The sequence below is a fragment of the Monodelphis domestica genome, chromosome 7, assembly GCF_027887165.1.
Source record: "Monodelphis domestica isolate mMonDom1 chromosome 7, mMonDom1.pri, whole genome shotgun sequence".
Classification (NCBI taxonomy): domain Eukaryota; kingdom Metazoa; phylum Chordata; class Mammalia; order Didelphimorphia; family Didelphidae; genus Monodelphis; species Monodelphis domestica.
Genome location: NC_077233.1, coordinates 256,209,220 through 256,226,250, shown reverse-complemented (window position 1 = coordinate 256,226,250; position 17,031 = coordinate 256,209,220). Strand labels below are relative to the sequence as shown.

At 34.8% G+C, this 17,031-nt stretch overlaps 1 protein-coding gene across 1 annotated transcript in view; it reads left to right on the top strand.

Annotated features, from left to right (window-relative positions):
• Window positions 1-17,031, top strand: part of FOCAD (focadhesin) — a 384,441-nt gene that overhangs the window by 177,073 nt on the left and 190,337 nt on the right. Inside the window, 1 exon segment of the mRNA XM_007498068.3 lies at window positions 862-988. Within this exon segment, the coding sequence (XP_007498130.2) occupies window positions 862-988 (127 nt within the window).

The following is a 17,031-nucleotide window of genomic DNA, read 5'->3' as shown; positions in this document are numbered from 1 at the left end:
GACTATAGTCACAAATTATTTTACTCATTCTTCCTTAAACTCTTTTATTACCTAAATATTTGTAATTATAGAGATTTTTAATACAGGAAGTCCAAGATGTTTGTGACTTAATAACTAAGAAGAAAATGGCCTAAAATTTATACTGATAGTCTGTGCTTTTAAAATTAGACATGCAGGAATCAGGGAGATGACTGCTCTTCTCCATAACTAAATAAAGTATGAGTGGTTGACATCCATTCCTTCTTCCCTCCCATAATAAAATTAGTTAGTGACATTCCATTTTTCAACAGCTTATTTTCTTTCCTGTGCTGTTAAAAGTATGTAGGGGGAGAATAAATTAGATACTATTTAAAACTAATTATAGTTCTATAATTTAATAATCTGCTATCATGATTGTTTGTAAATTCCTGTACATGAGGTAGAACATGACCTGGCAGTGTTATAGGCTGCAAGATCACATGAATATTTTGTCTTCCTTCATATGCTTCCTTCTCACCAAAAAACAAACAGGAAATTGATTTTTATTTAAAACGTCAAACCAGGTAAAAAGGCATAGCTTTACCTACTCTGGACCCATCTTCCTTTCTTGTTTCAGCCTGAATTAACTATATCCTTAAATTGCCTTTTCTACTTTGTAAAATATTTTCACAGCAAGTCAGTTTGGAAAATTAGGGGTGGGATCAGGTAGGATGTCAGGAGAAAAACGTGTCTGTGGTAGTTTTTAGGAAGGGCAAAGTGTATTAATTATAGATGTGGTGAAGCAGTATTAGTAGCATCGATCCATGTTGTTATATGTAGAAGGCTTGAAGGTATTAACACTGATTTGTTTTCCCTTTTTTCCCCCCCATGATTTTTCAATAGACCATACCAGCATGGGGCAGATATGTTGGCAGCTATTTCACAGGTGTTGAATGAATGTACCAAGCCTGATCAGGCTACTCCAGCAGCCTTAGTATTACAAGGTCTTCACGCGCTCTGCCAAGCTGAGGTAGGCTTCTTTTGGGTTGTTTTAGAGAACTTTGTGAAAGAATGTCCAGGGAGAGGGGGAGTTCAGGATCCAAAGGCTCACACAGAATGAAGTTTCACTTGATACCCTTTTAAAAATCTGAACAAACCTACCTCACAGGATTCACATTTATTCTAGTAAATAATTGAGAAAATAGAGTAATTTATTAATAATCATATCATGATTGGGTTTTTCAGATAATCTGTTCATTTTTGCCTCATAAGAGCCTTACAAGGTAGTTACTTCAGGTATAGTTATTTCTAGTATATTCCCAAAGATATGACAACTAACTAGAACTTAAAGAGTTCCGGAGACTTCCCCTCCCGTAGCAAATAAGTTTGCAGTACTTAAAATATGTCTTCCTGACTGAGTCAAGCACTTCATCCATGCTTTCTTCTGCCATGCCTTTTCCTCAACCTTTCAAATTTTGTTCACCCTAAACACCCAAAGGTAACTTGACAAACTTTATTCTCCTACCTTTATTGTTCCTTCCTTGATCTTTTTTAAGGCTATAAAAGGGAAATTTCTGTTCAGCGTATTTTTAATGAATTCACTTCAGACAGGGTTTCTGCCCAGGATAGATTTTAGTGATCAGTGGAAAGGAAATGTGGATTGATCCAGAGTCAGTTTTGTAGCCTGGATGATTTTCAATGACTAGAAGATAAATAGAGTGCTTATGCTCTTTTAGAGAAGTGATTTTGAAACAATGAATTAGTGTTGGACTTGTGTTTTAAAATCATATTCTATAATTTTGTTGTCTAAAACCCTGTTCAAATGTTTTCCAGGCACTGCAAATGGCAAATATAATCTCTCCCATTCATGCCAAATATAGGAAATCACAAAGGTTTTAAATTTTATATTGATTTTAAAAAAGTATTTGAGACTTTGTGATATTTATTGACTCTTGGAAATGATCATGCAGCTTGAGCACCTTGAAATAGTCACTGACATTCTAATGTTTTTCTTTATTTACATGACTGGTTATAATAATGGATGCTGTTACCATGATTAGTAGAGTTTAATAGTGATGTATAATTGTAATGCAGGGATTAGGAGAATTGACAAAGATAATGGAGAGAAAGAGGGAATAGGGTTGTGAGAGTGAAGAGATTCTTATCCTCCTCCCTTCCTTTCTGTAGGGAGATAGCCAAATCCTGTCCCCTTGAAAGGGAAGTATGTCTCCCCAGAGAATGGTTTCTGGGAGATGGACGACAGGAGACTAGAGAGGGAAGCATTAGTGAGTTGACAGGATGCCCCCCTCTGAGGAGCCTTGAGAGGCGAGATGATTTTCTTATGCCTCTGCTTGCCCCAGAGACATCAACTGTCAGCCCCTTTCAGGATCTTAGGGCTACCCAATTGTCCAGGAGAGATGTCAATTCCTTGGGTCGGGCAGTCTTGAATCCCTGAAATCTAGAAGTCAACCCTCCTTTGGGTAGAGGTGTGACTCTCTTCAGTCACCTTAATTATGTTGATTAGAGACTGACCCAGACCTAAATCTTGAACAACAGGTGATTTATTGGGGCTCAAGCAGAGAAGAGGAGTCACGGGTATCAAATGGGAAAGTGGGAAAATAGGGGAAGCCTACAGTTACCCCCTCTGGCAAGTTGACCCTCCAAAGTCTAGGGGTTCAAGGCTTCTCAGCTTTGATCCCCCCCTTTTTTTTTTTGCAAATGCCTGTTAGTCTCTACTATTAAGCTGATTAAACTTGACTATAGGAGTTCAGGGACAGGTAAGGGAGAGAGAGAGACACAGAGAAAGGATCTGTGGATGGCTCTCTTCAAAAAGGCCCAATCCACAGCCCCTCTGAGTACTTTAGACTGCTGTCAAGAAGAGTTTGGTTGGAGGTATTCAGGGGTTCAGGAAGGACAAGTTGATCTCCAAGGCAATTGGTTTCTTCTGAGCCTCTGGGAAGCCACCTCACTCCTCTCCTTCCCCAAGACAGAAGTGACTTGTCTGTTGATTCTCCAAGCCTCTGTTCCTTCTTTAGAACTCTCAGCTTCTTCTTTCCCTTCCCCCACTCTACCTTCAGCAGGTCCCTCCAAGAGATGATCTCTTGTCTATGTAAAAATCTCTCATCTCTTATCTTACAATAATATGATTACATTCATTTATTCATTCAACCTGAATATTGGAGAAGAATTAAAGTTTAGATATGATTTTTGCCCTTGAAGCCTTATTCTATTTCCTCTTCAGTGAAGAAATGATGAGATTTTCAGTGGCTTGTCAGCAGATGCATGTGGAAACTCATCTAAAGTGGAAGAATATTTAACATTGACTATTGATGGACTATGTTGCCATCAGTTGAGGTGATAGACTTGAGGCTTATTTGAGGCTCATTAAATTAGTGGAACCTCCTTTTGTGACTTTTTTCAATCAGAACTCAGAAAGACTGCTGAAGCACAGAGGGATTGTTATCTGCATTGATGAGGTATATATATGGACTATACACATTCAGAAAATTATGGATCCTTGAAGTACTTTGAATTACAGAGATGGAAAAAAATACTATGATATTTAAAGAATGTTGTTATGGAACTGAAGGAAGCCTATGACCTTAGATTGAGGAGGCATTTAAAGAATAAGACTCAAACAGAGATGATGAATGAAAGATCAGAAAAATTTAGATCTCCAATATCTACCCAAAGACAAGGCAGCATATTCAATTGACCAAAAAAACAGATAAACCTCTACAATATCTGATAAGAAAATCACTTCACAGAAAACGAAAAGAAACTCTATTAATACAGATTAATATCATGGATTAAAAATCTAAAGTGGTGACATTAGAAAGAAAAATCAATAACAGCCATGAGCAATGTTTCCCAAAAAATTCAGACATATTTATTATAAGGATTGTTATTGTGGGGGGCAGCTGGGTAGCTGAGTGGATTGAGAGCCAGGCCTAGAGACTGGAGGTTGTCAGTTCAAATTTGGCCTCAGTCTTCTAGTTATATGAACCTTTGCCAAGTCACTTAATTCCCATTGTCTAGCCAGTACTGCACTTCTGCCTACAGTATTGATTCCAACACAGAAAGTAAGGGTTTAAAAAAAAAAAGAATTGTTATTGTGGTTTACAATTAAGGAAATTTTAAATTTGGCATCAATAGAAAACAAGAGTGGAGAGGAAAAAAGGAGATACAGCTTAATAACTTGGCATTTTTGTGCACAATTTTAATAAGATGTGTATTTACTGAGTTAAAATTGATCAGCTGTAAGACAAGACAACAGAAATATAATAGATGCTAGAAATTTAAATATGTAGCTGGAAAAAAATTTGATGATCAGATCATAGATTTATAGGTAAAAGGGATCTTAGAGATTGACCAGTACCACAGAGAGGTGATATCAAGAGGTTAAATGCCTTGTTCTCTCTAATTAGTGCAAGTTAGGATTCTAATTAGGTCTTCATTTCTACCACAGTATGCTGCCTCTATTGACCTTACCAACAAGTGTCAAGTTGCTAAATGATAGAACTTGGAAAGCTAATCCAAAAGATATTGCCCTGCCAGAAAAATAAAAGTGCAAAAAGAGAATCTGAGCACTGTATTTTAGGAAAGTAGAGGACAAAATTTTCTACACTTACTGAGTGAAAGAAATACACAAGAAATCAGTAGGGATTAATGTGAATTTCAGCTCTGCCAGGCACATTCTTATAGGTTTTCTGTTTGTTAGAGATATATCAGAGTTGGTTTGCACTCAGCAAGGAAGAAAAATATTATGCATTGAAAATTGCAAGTTTGAATTGTACAAGCTGTTTTAAACTACAGTGAGTTATTCTGTATAATACTGGAATCTGTGATTTCATCATGATAAAAGATAGTCATTTAAGACTTCACAAAAATTCTAGATATGTATATGCAAATCAACAATGAAGAACTTCAGGTTGTTAAACTCTTAAATAAATTTTAAGTTTTGAATGCTCTCAATGGAATTTCATTTAAGTCTAGCAATTCAGTAATAGATTGGATTGGATTACTAATTTGGGAATTGATGATAAGACTGTGGATGTTTTGATAATATATACTGCTCAATACCATCCTAGTGTCATTATTAAACGTGAGAGCAGTACAACAGTTGTTTTGGCTAGTTTAACAAATATGCAGATTTTGGGTAGATTAACATTGGGGGAGCTACATGGCTCAGTGGATTAAGAGCCAGACCTAGAGACTGGAGGTTCTGAGTTCAAATTTGACCTCAGTCTTCTGGCTGTATGAACCTTTGCCAAGTCACTTAACTCCCTTTGCCTAGCCAGTACTGTTCTTCTGCCTGGGAACCACATATATAATAGTGATTCTAAGAGAAGGTAAGAGTTTAAAAAAACAAAAGAAATGTATTGTAAATTCCATAAAGGCATATAGCAGTTGCAGAAAAGCTCAAAACATTTTTAGTAATGATTAAAAGACACAAATGGACTTAAAGTAGTATGTATGCAAAAAATTCCATTTAAAAGTGAAAACATCTATGAGTAGTTTGAATTTAAAAGTTACTTTCAGAGATACAAATCATAACCCATTTAAGCCTAATTATCTCTTTGACTCTTTCAGTGTTCTTCCAAAAGTTAGTCACATAGTATCCACCTAGTGCTTGAGTTCTTACCAATTTACTCCTGATATTAGAAGGGTACTGATGGAACATTTTATTAATCCATCTGTGCTCGTTCGTTCTCTCTCTGTCTCTCTCTCTGTCTCTCTCTCTCTCTGTCTCTCTCTCTCTCTCTCTCTCTCTGTCTCTCTCTTTCTGTCTCTCTCTCTCTGTCTCTCTCTCTCTCTCTCTCTCTTTCTCTGTCTCTCTCTCTCTCTCTCTCTCTGTCTCTCTCTCTCTCTCTCTCTCTCTCTCTCTCTCTCTCTCTCTCTGTCTCTCTGTCTCTATCTCTCCCCCCCCCCCATTCCTCCACACATTCCTCCCTTGATCTCCTCCTCTCTTATTATTCTCTCTCTTTCTCACTCTATGTCCCTAGTTGTAGTCCTCCCCTCCCCCCCTCCAATTTGACTTTTTCTTTGTTGGTTGCTGCTTTGTTAGATATTTGAACTTCCTTCCACACATCTTTTATTGCTCCTTTGAGTGTGATACTTATCTTGGATTCTTCAGAGGGAGTGGTATTTTAAGGATTCCTGTCATAAGATAACACTAGTAAAATGTTTGTATTGAAAATATGAGCCCTTTACTGTTATCAGAAGTCTGGGTCAATTAATATGCTTTGCAATTTCCCCAAAGCACCAGCTGCTAAAGATTCTGTTCATTATATCATGCTTCAAGAGTTTGTAGAACTTCTTGGATTTGTTTCAGAATCTCTCAAAAGAGTTTGACCTGTCCATCCACATAGGAAAGCGCAAATGGATAAAATTGAGTGTGTAAGATTGATCATTACTTAATTTCATTTTTTATAAGGTGATTGAAGAGAGAAACAAGGAAATTTTTTTTTTACAGTAATTCACATATGTGGGGTTCAGGGGGTGCTTGAAAGCTGGCATAAGAAATAAAGAAAAAGAGAAAGGGGAAAAGTGAAGAATGAAGATAATCTCAGAAGAACACTTATTTTATATTATACAGAGGGAAAGAATTGGAAAATTTATTTTAATTTAATTTATTTTATTTTATTTTTTTATTATTTTTTATTATTATATTTTATTTGATAATTTCCAAGCATTATTCATTAAAGACATAGATCATTTTCTTTTCCTCCCCCCCACCCCCCATAGCCGACGCGTAAATCCACTGGGCATTACATGTAAGAATTGGAAAATTTTTAACAAGTCTTTTAAAATGTCTTCAAAAAAACATTACATAAATTGAAAACTTCAGAAAAACAATCAACAACAATAATAATTTCATTTGGTTCTTAAAAACAAACAAACAAACAAAACACTTACTTTCCATCTTAGAATAGAATCAGTATTGTATAGTGGTTCCAAGGTAGAAGATGGAGGTTTAAGTAGCTTGTCCAGGCTCATATAGGTAGGAAGTGTCTAAAGCCAGATCAGAACCCAGGACCTCCTGTCTCTCTAGGCCTGGCTCTCAATCCACTGAGCCATCTCATGGCTATACAACCCCTGTGTTTGTAAAGCACTTTACATAGTTATTTCCTTCATGAGGGAGGTGCTATTGTTATACTTACCATAAAGATGAGGAAAGTGAGGTTCAGACAGGTTAGGTAAGTTGTCCGTGACCAGATATAATAAGAGTGTGAGAGAGATTTTGAACTTTGGTATTTCTGATATCTTGTTAGGAGTCTATATACTATATAAACTAGACAACTGCCCTGAGGCCTCTTAGTATGTGAAAGACTGATAATTGAGTATTACTAATACAATAAGTATGTTATTACATACAATATTATATATCATTATATAATGCAATTATGTATATGATATAACATTACTATAGAATATATTATATAGGCATGTTTTATTAACATGTGGCATATATTAATTTATTATGCATAATATAAGATAATAATCTCTGCTCTTAAGAAAATTATATAATATGGTTATATCAATATGATAGAGGTGAAAATGAGAATCTGTGAGTTTAAAGGGTCTTCGAATCCATATAGTACTTACATTTGTACCTTCCTAAGCTTCTTTTTTATGACTTCCTAACAAATGGTTGTCAAACCTTTGACAGAACATCCTTTGTAAAAGTGAAGTGAAATTGAATAGTTCTGATGTTCAATGTCAATGGATTTCACTTCTTATATAAAAGGAAGAAAACATTAAGATACAAATTGAAAATATACTTTTATAGGATTTTGCCTGAGGGAAACATCCAAAATATAAACATAAATATTTAAAATAAGTGGGTAGAATAAAATTAATTAATTATATTTCAACAGAATGCAGTAGATCATCAATTGCACAAATGATAATGGGAAAATTATATTCAAATTGGAGAATATAAAAAGATATCAGTGTAAATAAAAGTATATATATATATCATTGAAAATGAAGGACATCATTATTAAATATTTACTTAGTTAACAGTATATCAATATATATATTCTATTAAAACTTTCTAACTGCAGTTGACTATTACTGCTGGGTATCTTTCCTTAATTCTCTTGACATTATATGTCTCCCAATGTATCACATGGATTATCCACCAGCTTATTTTTTAATTTATATGTAAGCACACAGAACTCTGTATCTTTATATCTATATTTCTATTTTTTTTTCTCAGACCTGCCTCCAGCATCCCTTATATCAGTCTCTCATTGGTCCTTTGTTGCACCCCGGTCTTTTACATTTCCCTTTCAGTGATCATCAGCAATACTTCTTAAGAGAATGTTGCCTAGTAGGCATGCATTTTCAGTGGGAAAATATTGGTTTAAAAGAAATAATCATTTTCAAAAAGCCTAGAGCCATTATAAAAAATAAGTCATAGAACTTACACTTTCCCTATTCAATTTTGGACCCATAGCATAATTAAAAAAAAAAATGATCAACAGATACGGGGCTATATAGAGCCCTGAAACATAAAATACTAAAATTGCTTTGGTCAGAGACTAAATTTTACAAACAGTAAATATGATACTTAATATAAAAACAACACTCATGAAACATATAAATATTTATGGGTTTGAGCTTAAGCAGTTCAGGAGCAAATTCGTATCTAAAATATTCTGCTAATGAGCAAGAAGATTCATGAGTTGCAATCACAGTTTAAAAATTAGAAATGGAACAAATTAACCTACTAAATCAGCATAAAATAACAAACTTTTAAAAATGAAAGATTAACAAAACTAAGCAACAATATTAATAAATATGTATCTGTTCCAAAATATTATTAATCATTATATTTGTAATTATTATCATTCTGTCCTTTTAGCTTTTTGTTGTATATCTAGTGTTTTGGGTTTGGTTGAATAGGTTATGACATATAAATATCACGTAGTCTTATGATGAAATAAGAAATGAAGAATGTCAACAATTCAAAGAAGTATAGGATTTATTTCAAGTTGTATGGAATCAAGAAAACAACTAAAATAACAAAATACACTAAGAATTTTCTCAGAGTTGAGGATAGTAAGAGCATCTGTAAGATTCAATTAAATACATAGAAAAAACTTGAATGTTATGGAAAATTGCATTGTTTTGAGTCTGTATTGCTTAGGATCAAATGTATATTTTTGTAAGTTTCTGTGCTTTTAAATACTATATAAATGACAATTTTAGGTTTAAATTTAATTTTTTTGGCACATACAATAAGATACGGTCACTTTATCTTTTGGATTTTGCTTAATGTTTTATTTTTTTGTATGTGGTGATTCATTTGAAGGAGTATTCAGACATATTTTAGTATACATGAAGGCTGTGAATAATAATTTTAAAAGATGTGAGGAACTCAGATTAGGCTTGTGAGGCAGTGAATTTTTCCAAATTGTTGCAGTGAAAGCAAAAGTGTTGGGAGAAAGTATCAGAAATTGTCATTTGGAGATAGAGAATAGTTTTATTTAACTACAATTTTAAAATTAGGGGAAAAGTAATTGTCGATAACTCTGGAAATATAGTGTGCTGCCAGATATCAGAGGCCTTCACTAGTAGGAAAGAGAATTTGACATTTATTCACAAAATGAGGGGAGCCAATGAAAGTGTTTCAGAAAATGAGTGATACGATTTATCAAATTTATTACCAGATTTATTCAAATAAAAAAAATTAAGATATTGTTAAAAATGATTCACTGGATGATATGTAGAATGGAGACAGCAATTCAGGACTCAAATTGTTTGCTGACTGAGGAAATGGAGAAAAAGGTATTGATGTGAGAAATGTGTAAAGATGAAATCTGCAGGACTTTGTCACTTTTTGGATAGTTGTATAAACAGTTTATAGGTGACTGACAGATTGGAAATATGGGAGTTTGAATTGGTGGATTCATTGATGGAAAAGCCCCACTTGGATAGAGGTGCAAATAATAGTAAGTGTAATTTTGTCCTTCCGGTAGAGCAGATGTCCTATAGTAGGAGATGTGCGTCTGGTGGTTGTGTTGTCATTTCAGTCATGTCCAGCCTTTTCTGACTCCATTTGGGGTTTTCTTTGTAAGAATATTAGAGCAGTTTGCTATTTCTTTCTCCTTCTATATGTTTCTGGAGTAGAAGTCAAAATTAGAGATTTTTACTTAACAAGCATCTTCTTAGAGGTTGTGGCTAATTGCTCTTTGATAACATGTAAAGAGATAAGAATGGTAAGGACAGAATATATATATGAACAGGTCAGAAAATAAAAAAAAAACAGAAAAATCAGTTAGAAGTAAATGAATTAGGAAATTCTTTTTGAAAGGAAGAGAAAGTAAAATCTAGGAGAATAATTGTAATTTAGATAAGAATGTTAACAACTTTAGAGATTAAATTAGATTTAGGCTGAAAAAACTACCATTGGATAAGGTGATATGGAACTTATTGGTTGTCTTGTAGAAAAAGTTTCAGTTGAGTAATGTGAGTAAACTTTTGTTGGCAGTGGATTGTGGGAGAGGAATTGTGTGTTACTAGAGATATTGAGTAGTGGCAACTTTTTTTCGTTTTTAGTAAGTTTAGCAGTAATTAATAGATGGGGAATAACTGACAGGACTAAAAGACTTTGAGCTGATAGGAATGAGTATAGAGGAAAAACTTTATGATGCACAAGAGCAAGGATGTGACTCCTGGGAAAAAGTTCTAGTGAAAATGAGAGAGGATGAAATTACACCTGTAAGGAAAACAATTAAAATTTGGCCATCACCCTTAGGAGGTATAATTCCTATCTTGGCTTAGAGATGGAACAGAGAGAAGGATGATGGTGCTGGGAATTATTGAGGCATGGAAGCCCGGGGCCAAGAAAGCCAAGTAATCTTGATCTCCTTAGTGACATAAGAAATTAGGTTATCAGCTGCATCGAAGATTGGGAGGCAATTAGGAGCAAGAAAAGAGATGGCAGGGTTTAAAACATTCCTTGTCCTGAGACAGGAGTAGGCAGCTAATCAGAGAGGAAAGCAGAAAATTTACTAGGCTGTAATGGGGGCTAAGCCAGTTTTTAATTGATCAAGTATCTTAGATTTTCATGATTTTCTTCAGTAACTAACACAGGAAGTTTGGAGGAATAGTGCAAAAATTATGTGGTAGATGATTTCTATAGAAGAGAATTTGCAGATCCAGGTGGGCAGAATGTTTGCAGGTCCAATATAGCAAAGGATTTTAAGTTTAGAGGCTATTAACCGTGAAAATGCCAAGCTGGCAGGTTAGGGCTCAGTAAGAAAGCATGTGTAGTTGGACTTGAGATGTTGGTAGGGATGTGTAAACCTTAAAATTTCTTAGACTTATAAATGTTGGAAATTTCACCATTGGGAAATTTCATACTTGGAAAATTTCTTACTGATAGTGTATTGGAATGTGAACCCCAAAGATGGGAAGTCTTAAGGGAGAAGGATATATATATATATATTTAATAACATACATCTTTGTATAAGAAATTATTTTTAAAATTATCTTTATTTTATTCTAATAGCAAATCTATGCATAAGTTTTTCAAAGTTATATGATTCATATTGTCTCCTTCCCATCTTCCCTCCTCTTTCCCAGAGTTGACAAGCAATTCCACTGGGTTATACATGTATTTTTTTAAAAACCCTTACCAATACTGTGTATTGGCTTCAAGGCAGATGAGTGGTAAGGGCAAGGCAATGGGGGTTACAAGTACTTGCCCAGGGTCACACAGCTGGGAAGTGTCTGAGGTCAGATTTGAACCTAGGACCTCCCATCTCTGGGCCTGACTCTCAATCCACTGAGCCACCCAGCTGTCCCCTACATGTATTATCCTATAAAAGTTATTTTTAAATATGTTCATGTCCTATTTTTTTCATTAGATTCAATTTTAAAAAATTAAATTCTTAAAAATTGATAAACATGAATATTTCAGCATATAAGGAAGCTAAAATAGGATTGTGTATCTTGAAAGTATGAAATCTTGTTATTTCCAGTATTTTGTATGTGGTTTTTATTTTAGTGATAACACAGTTGTCCTTATTAAAATATTCATTGAGAAACTATTTTGTTGCATCTCTATCACTAACCAATATTTGCTATTCTTTTTTTCTAAGAAGTGAGTGGCATGCTTTATGATTAGTTTTCTGATATTATGATTGGCCATTCCTGTAATCAGAGTTCTGTAGTCTAGCAAAGTTGTATTTCTTTTTGTTATTGTTCTGTTTTCCTAGTTCTGCACATTTTCCTCTGAATCACTTTATATGGGTTTCTCATCATTTGTTACATTTGTAATTTCTTGTGTCATGTCTTGTGATATAGTTTGTCATTCATATACTACATGTTTCCAAAGCATATTCCACTTGATGGGGCACCCCGACTTTCTTTCTAGTTCTTTGATTCTATTTTTATGCATATTAGTCCATTCCCTTTATCATTGACCTTTTACAGGCATATGCACCTTGGAGGTATTACCGAGCCAAACATCACTGCCTCATTCGGTTTTTTTGTCTGCTTAAGGACAAGAACTACATCTCAGACCGCCTTTTTGTCTACAGGGTTTTGAACATATTCGGGTACTTAATCCTTATTTGAACTCAATGGAATCCTTTTCGTGATGCGCATTTTCTTCTTTACCCTCACTTGGCACCTCTCTTTCTAACATAGGTACATGCTCACTGCATGGTGACTAAAACAGATGTATTTTATGGATTCTTTTGTGACTTTGTTCAATGGAATTTACTGGAATATCCGTTAGAACTAACTAAAGCTTGGGATCTACTTGTACTGTATGAATGTGTAATTTTGGTGTTGGCATTCTCTAGTTCTGTTTAGTAATGGGTCACTGAAGGTACATTAAAGGATCATAAGGGATGTGTTCCTATCTGAGTTTCAGACCTTGTTGTAGGTCTTCCTATATTATTTGAGGGGCCTCTGAGGCATAATTTTTTGGGTATGCGTGCACATGTGTATGTGTGCACGCATGCCTGTGTGTTCGTGAATCTGCTGTATGTAATGTGGTATGGGGAGTTGTAAAATTCTGGGCTAATCTTTTGTTTTTTTGCCAATGTGATTTCAGCAAAAACCAGCGTACTTTCTACGGGGCTATTTATTCAGGTCTCTAATTGATATCATGTGTGAAGCACTGTATGCAGGCCAAGAGAGTTTCAAGAACAAAATGTTCAATATAGTTTCTAATCCATTTCCTAGCAGTTTCTGGATATAATGTATGTGTCTTTTTCCACCTCACTATTTTTACTATATGTATTTCCTTATATATTTGGCTTTGAATTGCTAAATTGACAAAACAAAGCAGAACATCTCACGAAATTTTTGTGGATAAAAAAATTACAGTAAATAAATTAAACTTTATAATGAAATTGTTATGAGAAACAACATTTATAAAATTGATAAAGTATATAAAAATGTTAGGGTTTTGTCTGTTCTTGGAAAGAAGAGTTATGCCCTCAAGCCAGAAATACAAAATATTTTTTCTATACGTTTTTCCCCCTTTTCCTCTCCTTGTTTCTTATCCTCTTAGAGGTCGTAACAAGAATGCTCATTTGTCCTTGGCTCTGATCAGAGAACCATACAAATATGACTTCTTAGTCATTTAGGAGCATCACAAACGATTAATTTAAAGGGAAACTTATCCCTCGTTATCTGGTCTTTAAAAGCTGAAATCGTGATAGATTTTCATCCTTGCAAATAGACTAGATCTGGGTATCCTAGCTCTTATGAGTACAGTGAATAATGTAAGTTGTTGAAAAAAAAAAGTTTCTCAGATCTTGGGAAATGTGACACTTTACTTTTCTTAGGATTAATATTTTGCTTTGCTTTAAAATTGTACAGGTTTCATTAAGAATGGAAATAGTTTCTATTTGTCTAGTATGAATACTAAACAATACTAAATTCTAACTCAACATTTTTGAGTTTTCTGATGAGAAAAACAGTGGTCTTTCATTCATTTCCCCTCCCTTTTCAGTTTCAGTGACTTCATCTTTTCTTGCCACTTTTGATTTTCCTACTTTTTTATATCTTAACTCAGACAGTTGTCATTGAGACTCTACTGTATAATTTAGTGTTCTTACCTTCACAGGTCAGATGTTACACAAAACAAACTGACTGGATAGGACAGTGTTTACTGTTGATTCTGTTTTTCAGCACAAGAGCTTCTTTTCTAAGAATTGCCTCATTTATTGCTGTGGGGCCTTTTAGTTAAATGACTCTTAATACCTGTGTGTGAGGATCTTAGAAAATTAGCACCTCCATTTATGAATTTTTTATCCAGGGCAATTTACCAAAGCCATAGAAAGTGACAAGGAAGTCTGCATATTCTGTTCTTTCCCCCCCTCCCCCAATAGCATTTCTTTATAGATGACATTTTGAAAGTGTTGTGTATGTGTGACGAGCAAAATGCTTCCAGTCACTTGAAAGCCACTGGAAATGTTTCATGGTGATATGTCTGTCTCCAGTTGACCTTGACATTTACTGAAATTGCCTGAGAAAACCTTATTTTTCTCATGCAAGATGTTTAATTTGCATGTTGAGACTGTTCACACAGCCTGCCAATCTTCTCTGGCTCCCCAATGTTTATTTTGCATTGTTTATTTTGCAGTTATATTGAAGACTGTGACTTGCTCCTTGGTTATTATGCCTATAGAGTCTCAAGAAAAAAAAATGTTGAGGGTAGAATTTAGGAAGGTGGATTTCTCCATTTCCATTGTCTAGAACTGTGGTTCTCGAACGTTATTTTACTCAGAGAACAGGATTTTTTTGCCATGACTATTTGTAGCGCATTGAACATTTGAGTGGGGAACACTTCTTAAGGCTTAAGAAAACTTGTTGATGCCTCTTTGATTATTCTCTACAATATCAAGAGACACCTACATGTGATTGGAAATATAAGTTCCATATTTATAATTCATACTTTTCAAAACTCAGTCGTACTAGTTTTGTATAATTTGAATCACTTGTGTAGGTACCATCTTTTATCCCTTTTGATCTGTATTTCCTTCATCTCTAAAATGAGATGGTTGGACGGGATAGCTTCTGAGATCCCTTCCAACTCTAAATCTCTAAACTTGATATTGGAAAGATTCATCTGTAAGCTACATAAGAGTAGGGCCATAATGATCTTCATGTAGCCTGGTAGTGGATATAGTGCCCATGAAATGTTTGTTGAATAAACACTTTAGTTTATCTTACTAAAGAACCCTGCCCTCTTCTAGAAGGAGGCATTGTATTTATTCATTTTTTTCTTTATTTAAATATTTATATGTAATTCTGTTTCTCCAATGAATTATTTCTCCAAGCTTCTTGACAAGTCTATAGTTTCATATTATTTCTAGCATAGTCTACTTATCCTACTCTCTTGAGTAGTTGTAAACAGAATCTTTTTTTATTTTAAATGCACATTTATGTGGTATTCTCAAATACTTGATATCTTTCTTCTGATCTGATATATTGGATAGATTTTTTTGGTGAACGGTGTTGAAAGAAATCAACTAAGTTGTGACTGAGAAAAAAATGCCCTTTTATTCTACTTAAGGGTATAATTTTTCCCCAGGATGACCTCTCTTGATCTCATAATTTCTTTATTATAGTGGTATTTGCATTGAATTTGTAGTCAGATGAGTTCAAATGCAAGTTCTTCCACTATTTCTTTGACCGTATACCCTTCTTTGGCTTTAGTTGCCTTTTTATCCACAAAATGGGAGAGTTGGGCTCTCATTTCCCAGATTGGTTTTAGCTCTTAACAATTTGTGAGTCTCAGAATTAATGTCTTCCTTTAGCTCAGTTTTCTGTACCAGTTCATATTTATAATTGATATTTATAATCAACCAATCAGTTAATGAAAAGCATTCATGAAGTGCTTCTGACATGCCAAGTACTGTGTGCTGTCAGGGAACACATAATGGATGAGTCTTTTTATCCAGAAATTCATATTCTAATTGCAGGCAACATGGGTAGAATGGTACATCTTATGGGTAGCTCTATGTGTCTATAGGGTACAATGGCAAAGTTTGATTGATTATCTCCAGAAGTCTGGAAAGGTTAGAGGCAGGATAGAGTATAGGATTTGTTTTGCCAAAAAGTGTTGCTGTGTGTAGATGGTAAGGTCTGGTAGACCTTCAGGCTCATTTGTGTGGCAGATGGGTGACCTAATGGTTTTCTCTCTTACAGTTGATAGCTTCCTGTTCACCCAAGTGGCTATGTCCATCTAGCAGAGTGATAATTTGAGGTGTCTGGTTCCCCCCTGTTGGGAAGAGAAGAGTAATCCCAAGATGTGGGATGTGGAGAGTTCTTTGGGTTCCCTCCCTGAGTTCAGAGACATCCTACATTTGTTCTCTATTTACCCTTTTCCCTTTCTTTTGCCACTATTATATCCAACTCTGGCATCTACTACTCCTTTCATACCTGTTTGCCATCTAGGAGATAGACCTCTCCAAAAGGAGATTTCTGCAATTTAATTCCTAAGAGAAAAAAGACGAAACAAATTAGAAACTAGTGTATGACCTAGAAATATGGGTGTGTGGGGGGGGGGGAAACAAGCAAACAAAGAAATCTACTCATTCTCAAACTGCTTAATACTTAATTTCTAAATTATTATCTCCAGCTATAGTTTCCAAAGTCTGCCTTGACCCCTTCAACCACAAAGCATCCAACCCCCTTGAAGTTTCTGAACATAATTTGGAAGTCATCTACTTGGATCCACTCATCTGCCCATTCTATACCTTGCTCTCACATTAAATAGGCAAGTGTGAGGGCATCATATCCATATTTTGACTAAATCATGGGCTTTCTCATTTGTTTTTCTTTGAGTCCAGAAGAATGAATGGGTAAAAAACAAGGAAATTCAAAACAAATTAATGTACATGCTCTCACTTTGCAATTTGACTTCCAGTTTCATCCATCTGCTGAGACTTCTTTTTCTGAAACTACTAGGAATGTTTTAACTGCCAAATCTAGTGGCCATTTCTCATTTCTCCTTCTTGGATGCTCACTGTCAGTTGACATTGTTGACCACTCTTCTCATGGATACTTAATCCTGTAGGTTTTTGTGACTTGGTT